The 13,547-nt window shown below is 43.5% G+C and overlaps 1 protein-coding gene across 1 annotated transcript in view; it reads left to right on the forward strand.

Moving 5' to 3' along the window:
• Positions 1 to 322: 322 nt before the first annotated feature.
• atp1a2a (ATPase Na+/K+ transporting subunit alpha 2a) overlaps positions 323 to 13,547 on the forward strand; it is a 36,702-nt gene continuing 23,477 nt past the window's right edge. Inside the window, exons 1-5 of the mRNA XM_014141076.2 lie at positions 323 to 574; positions 1,592 to 1,669; positions 4,713 to 4,772; positions 5,527 to 5,730; positions 13,041 to 13,154. Of these exons, the coding sequence (XP_013996551.1) occupies positions 563 to 574; positions 1,592 to 1,669; positions 4,713 to 4,772; positions 5,527 to 5,730; positions 13,041 to 13,154 (468 nt within the window). The 5' untranslated portion in view covers positions 323 to 562. The remainder of the gene's footprint in view (positions 575 to 1,591; positions 1,670 to 4,712; positions 4,773 to 5,526; positions 5,731 to 13,040; positions 13,155 to 13,547) is intronic.

Consider the following 13,547-nt stretch of genomic DNA (forward strand, 5'->3'; position numbering starts at 1 on the left):
AGTGTAGTAGTGTTTCTCTGTAGCTTTCCGTGTGGTGTTAGATTTACCCAGATTAATCACTTGGGTTTGGCTGTGTCTTTGGTAAATTTGGGTAAGATTGTATACAGTGGTCCCTAGCCCTGGTTCCTGCCTGGTTTATTTAGTCCTAAATGATCAGTGTAAAGTAGGGTTGTTATTTAATGGTACACATGAGGTTGATATAGTGTTTTGGTTTGTTTGTTGTTGTTAGTGTTTGTAGTGGTGAGAGAAGGGCTAGCCTAACAGTGCTCTACTGGGGGTGGTTCCTCACACAGGGGGACAGGGAGGGAAACAACAGGTGCAGGTTCCGGCACACAGCCCCCTCTGTGTACCCAGGGGCCGGGGGAGCGATGCTGGGAAGGTTCAGGTTACCCTGACAGGGTGCAAGAGGCAAGGGTAGGAGGGAAGGAGTGGGTGTCAGTCCCAGTCCCAAAAAAAGCCACCCGTGTCTTTTCCATGTGTTAAAGATCAGGACTGTCTGTCTGTCTGTCAGGACGAAACGTCTGTCCTTCACATTTCAACCTAGAGTTGAAACGCTGCAAGCATGGGGAAAGGGGTAAGTTCTCTTAACCTACTTATTCATGCATATACAGAGGGGTATTCTGCTATCCTTTAAACCAGAGCTGGACTCAATTCTATTTGCATTTACAAAGTAAACTCAAAGCATTCCAAAACATTGGTGAATACTTGAATTTCAGTTTACTTCCTGAATTTCCTGAAATGAAAAGGAATTGACCCAAACTCTGCTTTATATATACACATGCACACACACACACATGCAGTCCATCACATGACTATATGGTTGTGTTATGGTTGGGTCAACCTATTGTCTAACACCAACCAGTCATATCTAGAGTTGTAAAATGCCGGTAACTTGGTTGGAGGATTCCGGATATCCTGCTGATGCCAGAAATCTTTCAAACTCAAAAATCTGGACATTTTGGGAAAGTTAGCTAGTCATTTCACATATATATAGTAAGGCATGATGGAAAACCTAAGCTGTTTTTTCTAATAGCGTCTGCTATGATGCTGGTTATGCCGCAGTGAAGAGACACATTGTAAGCACACTGGATAGTAGGATTAGGGCCTAGATAACTGGAATCATCATTATATTATAAATATTTCTATTGACACATATTACAGAATTTCAATTGTATAACTTCTTCAATTCTAGCTGACATTTGTTGTTAGCAGGTGTCTGTTATACAGTATCATAGAGAAGAGCAAATTGGGGAAATTGCTGTGGGAGACATTTCCTGCACTCCACCAGCTCGCTACTCTCTAACAGCCTTTGATTTGCTTTTTCAATGTGTGTCTCTCTCACACATGTTCATTCTCTCTGTCGCTCTTTCACTCATTCACACGTGCTGCTGGGAAACGAGAGTGACATCAGCAGATGATATCCACGATGCTGCATTCTTCAACAGTGACTGTTCCAATCTGAGCAACGCACGCACACGCACACGCACGCACGCACACACGCACACACACACACACACACACACACACTCAGTCGGTCAGTATGTGGGAGGTTTGAGTAAAGTGCTTGTTTAATGTGATAATCATTCCTCAGAGTGGTGCTGAAAATGGAGAAGGGAAGAAGAAGAAGAAGGAGAAGGAACTGGATGAGCTCAAGAAGGAGGTGTCCATGGTGAGAGGTCCCAAATGGCACCCTGTTACCTACCGCGCCTTCCGAAAGTATTCACACCCCTTGCTAAGTCCAAAATGGCACCCAGCGCCTTTTGGAGAAAGTATACCCACCCTTTAACTTATTCCACATTTTGTTGTGTTACAGCCTGAGTTCAAAATGATTCAATTGAGATTTTTTTTTGTCACTGGCCTACACACAATACCCCATAATGCCAAAGTGGAATTATGTTTTCAGTATTTTTACAATTGAATTATAAATGAAAAACTAAAATGTCTTGAGTCAATAAGTATTCAACCCCTTTGTTATGGCAAGACTAAATACATTCAGGAGTACAAATCTGCTTAAAAAGTAATAGCTCAGTTGGTAGAGCATGGTGTTTGCAACGCATGGTGTTTGCAACGCCAGGGTTGTGGGTTCGATTCTCATGGGGGGCCAGCACAGAAAAAAAAAAAGGAAAAAAATGTATGAAATGAAATGTATGCATTCACTACTGTAAGTCGCTCTGGATAAGAGCGTCTGCTAAATGACTAAAATGTAAATGTAAAATGCATGGACTCACTCTGTGTGCAATAATAGTGTTTAATATGATTATTGAATGACTAAACTAATATCTGTACCCCACACATACAATTATCTGTAAGGTCCCTCAGTCAAGCAGTGAATTTCAAACACAGATTCAACCACACTGACCAGGGAGATTTTCCAATGCCTCACAAAGAAGGGCACCTAATGGTAGATTAGTAAAAAAGATAGAAAAGCAGACATTGAATATCCCTTTGAGCATGGTGAAGTTATTAATTACACTTGGGATGGTGTATCAATACACACACTCACTACAAAGATTTAGGCATCCTTCCTAACAGTTGCCAGAGAGGAGGGAAACCCCTCAGAGATTTCACCATGAGGCCAATGGTGACGAAAACAGTTACAGAGTTTAATGGCTGTGATAGGAGAAAACTGAGGATGGATCAACAACATTCTAGTTACTCCACAATACTAACCTAAATGACAGAATGAGAAGAAAGAAGCCTTTACAGAATAAAAAATATTCCAAAACATGCATCCTGTTTGCAATAAGGCACTAAAGTAAAACTGGAAATAACTTTATGTACTGAATACAAAGCATTATGTTTGGGGCAAACACAACACATCACTGAGTACCACTCTTCATATTGTCAAACATGGTGGGCGCTGCATCATGTTATGGGTATACTTGTCATTGGCAAGGACTAGGGAGATTTTTTAAAATAAAAATAAACAGAATTTAGCTAAGCATAGACAAAATCCTAGAAGAAAACCTGGTTCAATCTGCTTTCCAACAGACACTGGGAGACAAATTCACCTTTGAGCAGGACAATAACCTAAAACACATGGCCAAATACATACTGTAGTTGCTTACCAAGACAACATTGAATGTTCCTGAGTGGCCTAATAACAGTTTTGACTTAAATCGGCTTGAAAATCTATGACAAGATCTATGTAATCGCTACCAAAGGTGATTCTAACATGTATTGACTCAGGGGTGTGAATACTTATGTTTTCACTTTGTTATTATGGGGCATTGTGTGTATATAGATGGGTGAGCAAAAAATCTATTTAATCAATTTTGCCACAATCGCCGAAGTTGTAGACCTTACAGTGAAATGCTTACTTACAAGCCCTTAAACTACAATGCAGTTTTAAGAAAAATACCTAAAATAAATAAGAAATAAAAGGAACAAATAATTAAAGAGCAGCAGTCTGGGTAGCCATTTGACTTGATGTTCAGGAGTCTTATGGCTTGGGGTAGAAGCTATTTAGAAGCCTCTTGGACCTAGACTTGGCACTCCGGTACAGCTTGCTGTGCGGTAGCAGAGAGAACAGTCTATGACTAGCGTGGCTCCAGTCTTTGACAATTTTAAGGGCCTTCCTCTGACACCGCCTGGTGTAGAGGTCCTGGATGGCAAGACTTCAGGCTGGAACACAACACAATGTGGAATAAGTCAAGGAGTATGAATACTTTCTGAAGACAATCTATGAACTGCACTACTGTTGACCAGAGCAGTAGTGCACCAAATTAGTCTGGGTACCAGTCTGTTAGTGCCATCAAGCCACTCCTTGTCATGTCAAACATATTTGGAATGATAGCACAAACAGATAAGGGACCAGACTAGCACAAACAGATAAGGGACCAGACTAGCACCTAACAAATAAGGGACCAGACTAGCACCTAACAGATAAGGGATCAGACTAGCACCAAACAAATAAGGGACCAGACTAGCACCAAACAAATAAGGGACCAGACTAGCACGTAACAGATAAGGGACCAGACTAGCACCTAACAGATAAGGGACCAGACTAGCACCAAACAGATAAGGGACCAGACTAGCACCAAACAGATAAGGGACCAGACTAGCACCTAACAGATAAGGGACCAGACTAGCACCAAACAGATAAGGGACCAGACTCGCACCAAACAGATAAGGGACCAGACTAGCACCAAACTGATAAGGGACCAGACTAGCACCAAACAGATAAGGGACCAGACTAGCACCAAACAGATAAGGGACCAGACTAGCACCTAACAGATAAGGGACCAGACTAGCACCAAACAGATAAGGGACCAGACAAGCACCAAACAGATAAAGGACCAGATTAGGACCTAACAGATAAGGGACCAGACTAGCACCAAACAGATAAGGGACCAGACTAGCACCAAACAGATAAGGGACCAGACTAGCACCAAACAGATAAGGGACCAGACTAGCACCAAACAGATAAGGGACCAGACTAGCACCTAACAGATAAGGGACCAGACTAGCACCAAACAGATAAGGGACCAGACTAGCACAAACAGATAAGGGACCAGACTAGCACCTAACAGATAAAGGACCAGACTAGCACCAAACAGATAAGGGACCAGACTAGCACCTAACAGGGAATAGGGTTGCCATCTGGCTGTCACGTGTGTCAAAACGTGATTGTGCTAAGTTTGATTTTGAATAGTGACCTGGCTGTGACAGTACATTTGAGGAAGTCAGATTATTCTGCTGTTCTTTCTCAGGATGATCACAAGATATCATTGGACGATCTGGGAAGACGCTACGGAGTCGACCTGACTCGGGTAACAAGCATGCACAAACACACACACACCGACACACACCGACACACACCGACACACACACACACACACACACACACACACACACACACACACACACACACACACACACACACACACACACACACACACACACACACACACACACACACACACACACACACACACACACACACACACACACACACACACACACACACACACACACACACACACACACACACACACACAGCTGCTTTCTCTTCCTTCTGCTCTGCTATTTAATAACTTTAGTCTCCCAGGCCTGATCTAATCTCTACATAGCTATTGCCTCTATCCTCGCTACACACACAGACACAACTGTTACTTTGGTCCATGGTGGTCCAAATTGAGTCCACAGGGTTCTCATCCCTGTCCCACATTGGAACGCAGCCAAGGGATCTTTATTAGTTGTGTTCAGTGGTATTATAGTGAATATCAGTGAAGTAACAGAGGTCTGTATATCACATCTTTAATCCTACTGACCTTATCTCACACAGAACCACAATGTTGTTCAGTGGCCATATTGGAAATGGACGCCAGAGACAAAATCAATGATGGCACTATAGTCAAAAATACTTCTTTAGACATGTCATAGTTGTGATGTGAAATGTGGTGCTTCTATCACAAAGGGCAACTACAAATAAAAAACCTGATTCTGTTGTTGTGAATTGTACTGTCTCCGTAGTGATGGTGTGTCTATTGACTTATTCCTTGACGGACGGTACTTGTGTTCCAGGGTCTGACCAATGCCAAGGCTCTGGAGGTGCTGGCCAGGGAGGGGCCCAATGTGTTGACTCCTCCTCCCACCACCCCAGAGTGGGTGAAGTTCTGCCGTCAGCTGTTCGGGGGTTTCTCCTTGCTCCTCTGGATCGGTGCCATCCTCTGCTTCCTGGCCTACAGTATCCAGGTGGCCACAGAGGACGAGCCAGCCAATGACAACGTAAGAACCACCACAAGGCTAGACAACATAACATCTGTTCACTACACGATAACACTCCAGTCCTTTGCACAGCCATGGCCCTTTGATCCCATTCGGTGGCTATCAATCACTCCAGATTCCCTACAGTATAGCAGTCTATACACTACAACCCTTCTTTACATCTAACATGGTCTATCAGCCAGACTATTGTACGTTATATGTTCATGTCAGTTATTAGCCTGAGTCCCAGATCTGTGTGTGCTCTGGCCTTTTGTAATGGGACTGAGTAACAAGGAGATGGCACGATATAGCACAAACAGACTGGCACTCAGGCTATATAGTCACAGACTGGCACTCAGGTTATATAGTCACAGACTGGCACTCAGGCTATATAGTCACAGACTGACACTCAGGCTATATAGTCACAGACTGACACTCAGGCTATATAGTCACAGAATGACACTCAGGCTATATAGTCACAGAATGGCACTCAGGCTATATAGTCACAGACTGGCACTCAGGCTATATAGTCACAGACTGGCACTCAGGCTATATAGTCACAGACTGGAACTCAGGTTATATAGTCACAGACTGGCACTCAGGCTATATAGTCACAGACTGGCACTCAGGCTATATAGTCACAGACTGACACTCAGGCTATATAGTCACAGACTGGCACTCAGGTTATATAATCACAGACTGGCACTCAGGTTATATAGTCACAGACTGGCACTCAGGCTATATAGTCACAGACTGGCACTCAGGCTATATAGTCACAGACTGACACTCAGGCTATATAGTCACAGACTGGCACTCAGGCTATATAGTCACAGACTGGCACTCAGGTTATATAGTCACAGACTGGCACTCAGGCTATATAGTCACAGACTGGCACTCAGGCTATATAGTCACAGACTGGCACTCAGGCTATATAGTCACAGACTGGCACTCAGGTTATATAGTCACACACTGGCACTCAGGTTATATAGTCACAGACTGGCACTAAGGCTATATAGTCACAGACTGGCACTCAGGTTATATAGTCACAGACTGGCACTCAGGCTATATAGTCACAGACTGGCACTCAGGCTATATAGTCACAGACTGGCACTCAGGCTATATAGTCACAGACTGGCACTCAGGCTATATAGTCACAGACTGACACTCAGGTTATATAGTCACAGACTGGCACTCAGGCTATATAGTCACAGACTGGCACTCAGGTTATATAGTCACAGACTGGCACTCAGGTTATATAGTCACAGACTGGCACTCAGGCTATATAGTCACAGACTGGCACTCAGGTTATATAGTCACAGACTGGCACTCAGGTTATATAGTCACAGACTGGCACTCAGGCTATATAGTCACAGACTGGCACTCAGGCTATATAGTCACAGACTGGCACTCAGGCTATATAGTCACAGTACCGTTATTAGCGAACACTGCCTATTGTAATCAGTGCACACCTGACTGCAAACATATTACATGCTACGTACTACAAACAACCATCGTCATCATCAACATAAACTTCACTTCACAGACTAATATGTTGATATTATGTCATATACTGTTCAGTGCAAAGCCAATAACCTATACATAAAAAAAAATGTGCACGCATGACTGTAAATAGCTTTGGATTAGGGTTGTAAACTATGTTACTAGAATCTTTTGACGTTTACCAGTAAACTACCAGAATTTTGGTAATTTTCACGTTTTTAAGTTTTATTTTATCAGATGACATCTAGTGGTATTTTGGGGTACTTCAGATTATTACAGGTATCTGTAATTATCTCTGTCGCTCTGTGTGGCCGTTTCACATGTCAAATATAAAAAATAATAGTTGGAAGATAATAACCTTTGTCTGCTCATCCTGTTGTCTCTCTCTCTACCTCCCCTTCTCTCTCTTTCTCTCTACCTCCCCCTCTTTCTCTCTCTCTACCTCCCCCCTCTCTCTCTACCTCCCCCTCTCTCTCTCTACCTCCCCCTCTCTCTCTCTCTCTCTCTACCTCCCCCCCCTCTCTCTCTCTCTCTCTCTCTCTCTCTCTACCTCCCCCTCTCTCTCTCTCTCTCTCTACCTCCCCCCTCTCTCTCAACCTCCCCCACTCTCTCTCTACCTCCCCCTCTCTCTCTCTCTACCTCCCTCTCTCTCGCTCACAAATCTTGCTGCGGTGATGGCACACTGTGGTATTTCACCCAGTAGATATGGGAGTTTATCAAAATTGGGTTTGTTTTCGAAGTCTTTGTGGATCTGTGTAATCTGAGGGAAATATGTGTCTCCAATACGGTCATACATTGGGCAGGAGGTTAGGAAGTGCAGCTCAGTTTCCACCTCATTTTGTGGGCAGTGTGCACATAGCCTGTCTTCTCTTGAGAGCCAGGTCTGCCTACGGTGACCTTTCTCAATAGCAAGGCTATGCTCACTGAGACTGTAGATAGTCAAAGCTTTCCTTAAGTTTGGGTCAGTCTCAGTGGTCAGGTATTCTGCCACTGTGTACTCTCTGTTTATGGCCAAATAGCATCCTAGTTTGCTCTGTTTTTAAGTAAATTCCAAGTTATTGTCTTTTTGCTTTCTCATGATTTGGTTGGGTCAAATTGTGTTGTTGTCTTGGGGCTCTGTGGGGTCTGTTTGTGTTTGTGAACATCATTAGGTCCAGCTTGCTTAGGGGACTCTTCTCCGGTTCATATCTCTGTAGGTGATGGCTTTGATATGGAAGGTTTGGGAATTGCATCCTTTTAGATGGTTGAAGAATTTAACTGCTCTTTTCTGGATTTTGATAATTAGTGGGTATCGGCCTAATTCTGCTCTGCATGCATTATTTGTTGTTTTACGTTGTACACAGGATATTTTTGCAGAAATCTGCATGCAGAGTCTCAATTTGGTGTTTGTCATATTTTGTGAATTCTTGGTTGGTGAACGGACTCCAGAGCTCACAACCATAAAAGGCAATGGTTTCTTTAACTGATTCAAGTATTTTTAGCCAGATCCTAATTGGTATGTCGAATTTTATGTTCCTTTTGATGGCATAGAAGGCCCTTCTTGCCTTGTCTCTCAGATCGTTCACAGCTTTGTGGAAGTTACCCGTGGCACTGATGTTTAGGCCGAGGTATGTATAGTTTTTTGTGCGCTCTAGGGCAACGGTGTCTAGATGGAATTTATATTTGTGGTTCTGGCAACGGGACCTTTTTTGGAACACCATTATTTTATCCTTACTGAGATTTACTGTCAGGGCCCAGGTCTGACAGAATCTGTGCAGAAGATCTAGGTACTGCTGAAGGCCCTCCATGATTGGGGACAAAAGCACCAAATAATTAGCAAACAGGAGACATTTGACTTCAGATTCTAGTAGGGTGAGGCCAGTTGCTGCAGACTATTCTAGTGCCTTCGCCAATTCGCTGATATATATGTTGAAGAGGGAGGAACTTAAGCTGCATCCCTGTCTCACCCTCCGGGTCTGTGGAAAGAAATGTGTGTGTTTTTTGCCAATTTTAACTGCACACTTGTTGTTTGTGTACATGGATTTTATAATGTTGTATGTTGTTCTCCCGACACCACTTTCCATCAATTTGTATAGCAAACCCTCATGCCAAATTGAGTCAAAAGCTTTTTTGAAATCAACAAAGCATGAGAAGACTTTGCCTTTGTTTTGGTTTGTTTGTTTGCCAAATAGGGTGAACACGTGGTCTGTCGTACAATAATTTTCTATAAAGCCAATTTGACATTTGCTCAGTACATTGTTTTCCCTGAGTAAATGTACGAGTGTGCTGTTAATGATAATGCAGAGGATTTTCCCAAGGTTGCTGTTGACGCATATCCCACAGTATATGTTGCGGTCAAATTTATCTCCACTTTTGTGGATTGGGGTGATCAGACCTTGTTTCCAAACATTGGCGAAGATGCCAGAGCCAAGGATGATTTAAAGAGTTTAAGTATAGCCAATTGGAATGTGTGGTCTGTATATTTTATCATTTCATTGAGGATACCATCAACACCATAGGCCTTTTTAAGTTGGAGGGATTGTATTTTGTCCTGTAGTTCATTCAATGTAATTGGAGAATCCAGTGGGTTCTGGTAGTCTTTAATAGTTGATTCTAAGATTTGTATTTGATCATGTATATGTTTTTGCTGTTTGTTCTTTGTTATAGGGCCAAAAAGATTGGAGGAGTGGTTTACCCACACATCCCCTTTTTGGATAGATAATTCTTTGTGTTGTTGTTTGTTTTCCCAGAAGTGGTTAGAGTCTATGGATTCTTCAATTACATTGAGCTGATTTCTGACGTGCTGTTCCTTCTTTTTCCGTAGTGTATTTCTGTATTGTTTTAGGGATTCACCATAGTGAAGGCGTAGACTCAGATTTACTGGGTCCCTATGTTTTTGGTTGGATAGGTTTCTCAATTTCTTTCTTCTGTTTTTGCGTTCTTCATCAAACCATTTGTCATTGTTGTTAATTTTCTTCAGATTTATGTTTGACATTTTTAGATTTGACAGGGAAGTTAAGTGGTCAAATATACTGTTTAGGTTTTCTACTGCCAAGATTACACCTTCACTATTACAGTGGAATGTTTTGTCCAGGAAGTTGTCTAAAAGGGATTTAATGTATTGTTGGCTAATTGTTTTTTGGTAATTTTCCACACTACTTTCCTTCCATCTATAGCCTTTCTTAATATTATTCAGCTCCTTTGATTTGATGCCTCATGATTGAGTATTGCTCTGTTCAAGTAGACTGAGATTTTTTTGTGATCTGATAGGGGTGTCAGTGGGCTGACTGTGAACTCTCTGAGAGACTCTGGGTTGAGGTCAGTGATAGTAGTCTACAGTACTACTGCCAAGAGATGATAAGTGTACGAAGCCTACCATTGACTATGTACATACCCAGCGTGCGACAGAGCTGCAGGAGTTGTGACCAATTTTTGTTGTTTTGTCATAGTTGTAGCTAGGGGGACATTTTTGGGAGGGAATGCTGTCACCTCCAGGTAGGTGTTTGTCCCCCTGTGTGCTGAGGGTGTCAGGTTCTGGCATTTAGGTCGTCACAGACTAGTACATGTCCCTGGGCCTGGAAATGATTGATTTCCCCCTCCAGGGTGGAGAAGCTGCCTTCATTAAAGTATGGGGATTCTAGTGGGGGAATAATTGTAGGTAGCACACAGGAGGACTTTTTTCTCTGTTAAGATAATTTCCTTTTGAATTTCTAACCAAATGTAAAATGTTCCTGTTTTGATTAATTTAATAGAATGAGTTTGGTCTGCTCTATACCAAATGAGCATACCCCCTGAGTCCCTTCCCTGTTTCACACCTGGTAGTTTGGTTAATCGGACTACCAGCTCTCTGTAACCTAGAGGGCAGCCAGTGGGTCCATCTCCTCTAAACCATGTTTCTTGTAGGATGACAATGTATGTGTTTCTGATTTCTTTGGTGAAGTCCAGGTTCCTGCTCTTAGGCCAAAGGCAGAATACCTCAGGCCTTGGATATTCCAGGATGAGATAGTGAAGGCTTTGTGTTCCATAAAGTGTCCAATGTTGTTAGTCGTGTCATTTGGTCTCAGACCAATAAGTGAGGGCAGAGCCTCACTTGTTTGCCAGCTCATAGCCTGGGCTTATATGTGACTTCCATGTTGAGGCCCACTTTGCGGGGGTGGGGGGCATGGGGTGGGCAGGAGGGGCATAGGTCTGATCTGAGGGAGCCTAAATGGGGTGTGGTTGACTTGGGGAGATGTTGATTGGTTGGGGTGGGGGTGTGGATGTGGCTGGTGGTGCTGTGGTCTGGATGTATGTCCTCTCAGCGTGGGTCCTTTATGTCTAGGTCTGGCGGGGGGGCGCAGGTCTGGGAGAGTGTCTCGCTGGTCTGGGCGGTGTGTCTATTGATCTGTTACTCCTGTGTGAGGTGTTGGGGCTGTGGTTGAGGGCGATGTCCTTCAGTGTCCGGGCGAAGGTGGGCACTGCTGCCTTGTATAGGTGGACCTGGTCATAAAGGCTGTTCAAGTCCAGGGTGGAGTGGTGGGCCAGGTAAACATTTGGTTGTAAGGCACAGTCATGGGAAATACTTGTGTTTACCCGCTGTATGGTAGCAGGGTGGGGATAACCACGTGCGTTGGGGAAAGTAGAAGAAGATTTTTCAATCACTCCCTTGAGTGCTGTGGCCACACTTTCCTGCTGTGCTCTCAGGTCGTTTTTGCCTGTGTGTATTATTATGTGGTTGGGTGACCCTAGTTGGTCCTCAGACAGAAGGTCTAGGGCGTGCTGGGTGTTTGGACACCAGAGTTTAGACACTGTGTGTTTGGGAAAAAGTTTATTTTCTTGTATATATTTCCCATTTGAGTCCATAAGGTGTACAATCTGTGGCTTGTATATGTCTTCTGTGGGTGTGGGGGGGTTTTCAGAAGGGCTATCAGGGTGGCTGACAGGGGGGGTGCTCAGAGGGGGTGGTATCCCCTTGGCTTGGAGTTCTTCATTTGTCTGTCCTGCTGTGATGTCGTCAGGGTCTGGGGTGGACTGTTCTACTGTGGTGTCAAGATATTGGTTGGGTGCTGAGGTGGGCTGTTCTGCTGGCTTCTCTGTGGGGGTGGCCACCTCTCTAATGGGTTGTTCTCTGTCACACACCACCCCCCTCACCCTCTCCTCCAGCAGTCTGATCCTCTCCACCACCCCCCTCACCTTCTCCTCCAGCAGTCTGATCCTGTCCTGTTGATGTCGTCTTACCACAATCCAGAGTGCAGATATGTCTCTCTCTAGTTCCAGCTGTCATCAGGGCAAAGGGTGGCTACTTTGAAGAATCTAAAAAAATATATATATTGATTTGTTTAACACTTTTTTGGTTACTACATGATTCCATGTGTTTTATGTGTCATAGTTTTGATGTCTTCACTATTATTCTAAAATAAAGAAAAACCCTTGAATGAGTAGCTGTGTCCAAACTTTTGATTGGTACGGTACTATAGTCAAAGCTTTCCTTAAGTTTGGGTCAGTCACAGTGGTCTGTGTACCCTCTGTTTAGGGCCAAATAGCATTCTAGTTTGCTCTGTTTTTTTGTAATTTTTTTCCAATGTGTCAAGTAATTATTAAAAAAAAATAAAAAATGATTTGGTTGGGTCTAACTCTCTCTCTCTTTCTCTAATTGTCTCTCTCTCTCTTCCCTCTCTCTTTCAATTAAATGAAATTCAAAGGGATTTATTGGCATGGGAAACATGTTTACATTGCCAAAGCAAGTTAAATGTTTCTCTCTCTCTCTCTCTGTCTCTCTCTGTCTCTCTCTCTGTCTCTCTCTGTCGCTCTCTCTCTCTCTCTCTCTGTCTCTCTCTCTCACTCTCTTTCCCTCCCTCCCTTTCCCATAATAGTTGTACCTGGGTGTGGTCTTGTCAGCTGTGGTCATCATAACTGGCTGTTTCTCCTACTACCAAGAGGCCAAGAGCTCCCGCATCATGGACTCCTTCAAGAACATGGTTCCTCAGGTGAGCTGAGACTGCACAGTGTACGTGTGATTCCGAAATGGCACCCTATTTCCTTTATAGTGCACTACTTTTGACCAGGGCCCAGGGCCCTATTTCCTCTATAGTGCACTACTTTTGACCAGGTCCCAGGGTGCTGGTTAGAGGTAATGCACTATATAGTGTGTAAGGTGCAATTTGGGACGCCGACAGTTCGTAAAGGCTATAACAGTTCGTAAAGGCTATAACACTTGTATAGTCTTAGATTTAGACTAATTTTCTGTAATATAATAACAATATATGCCATTTAGCAGACGTTTTTATCCAAAGCGACTTACAGTTGCTTGTGCATACAATTCATGTATGGGTGGTCCTGGGAATTGAATCCTCTATGCTGGCGTTATAAGTACCAAGCTC

The sequence above is a fragment of the Salmo salar genome, chromosome ssa14, assembly GCF_905237065.1.
Source record: "Salmo salar chromosome ssa14, Ssal_v3.1, whole genome shotgun sequence".
Lineage (NCBI taxonomy): Eukaryota > Metazoa > Chordata > Actinopteri > Salmoniformes > Salmonidae > Salmo > Salmo salar.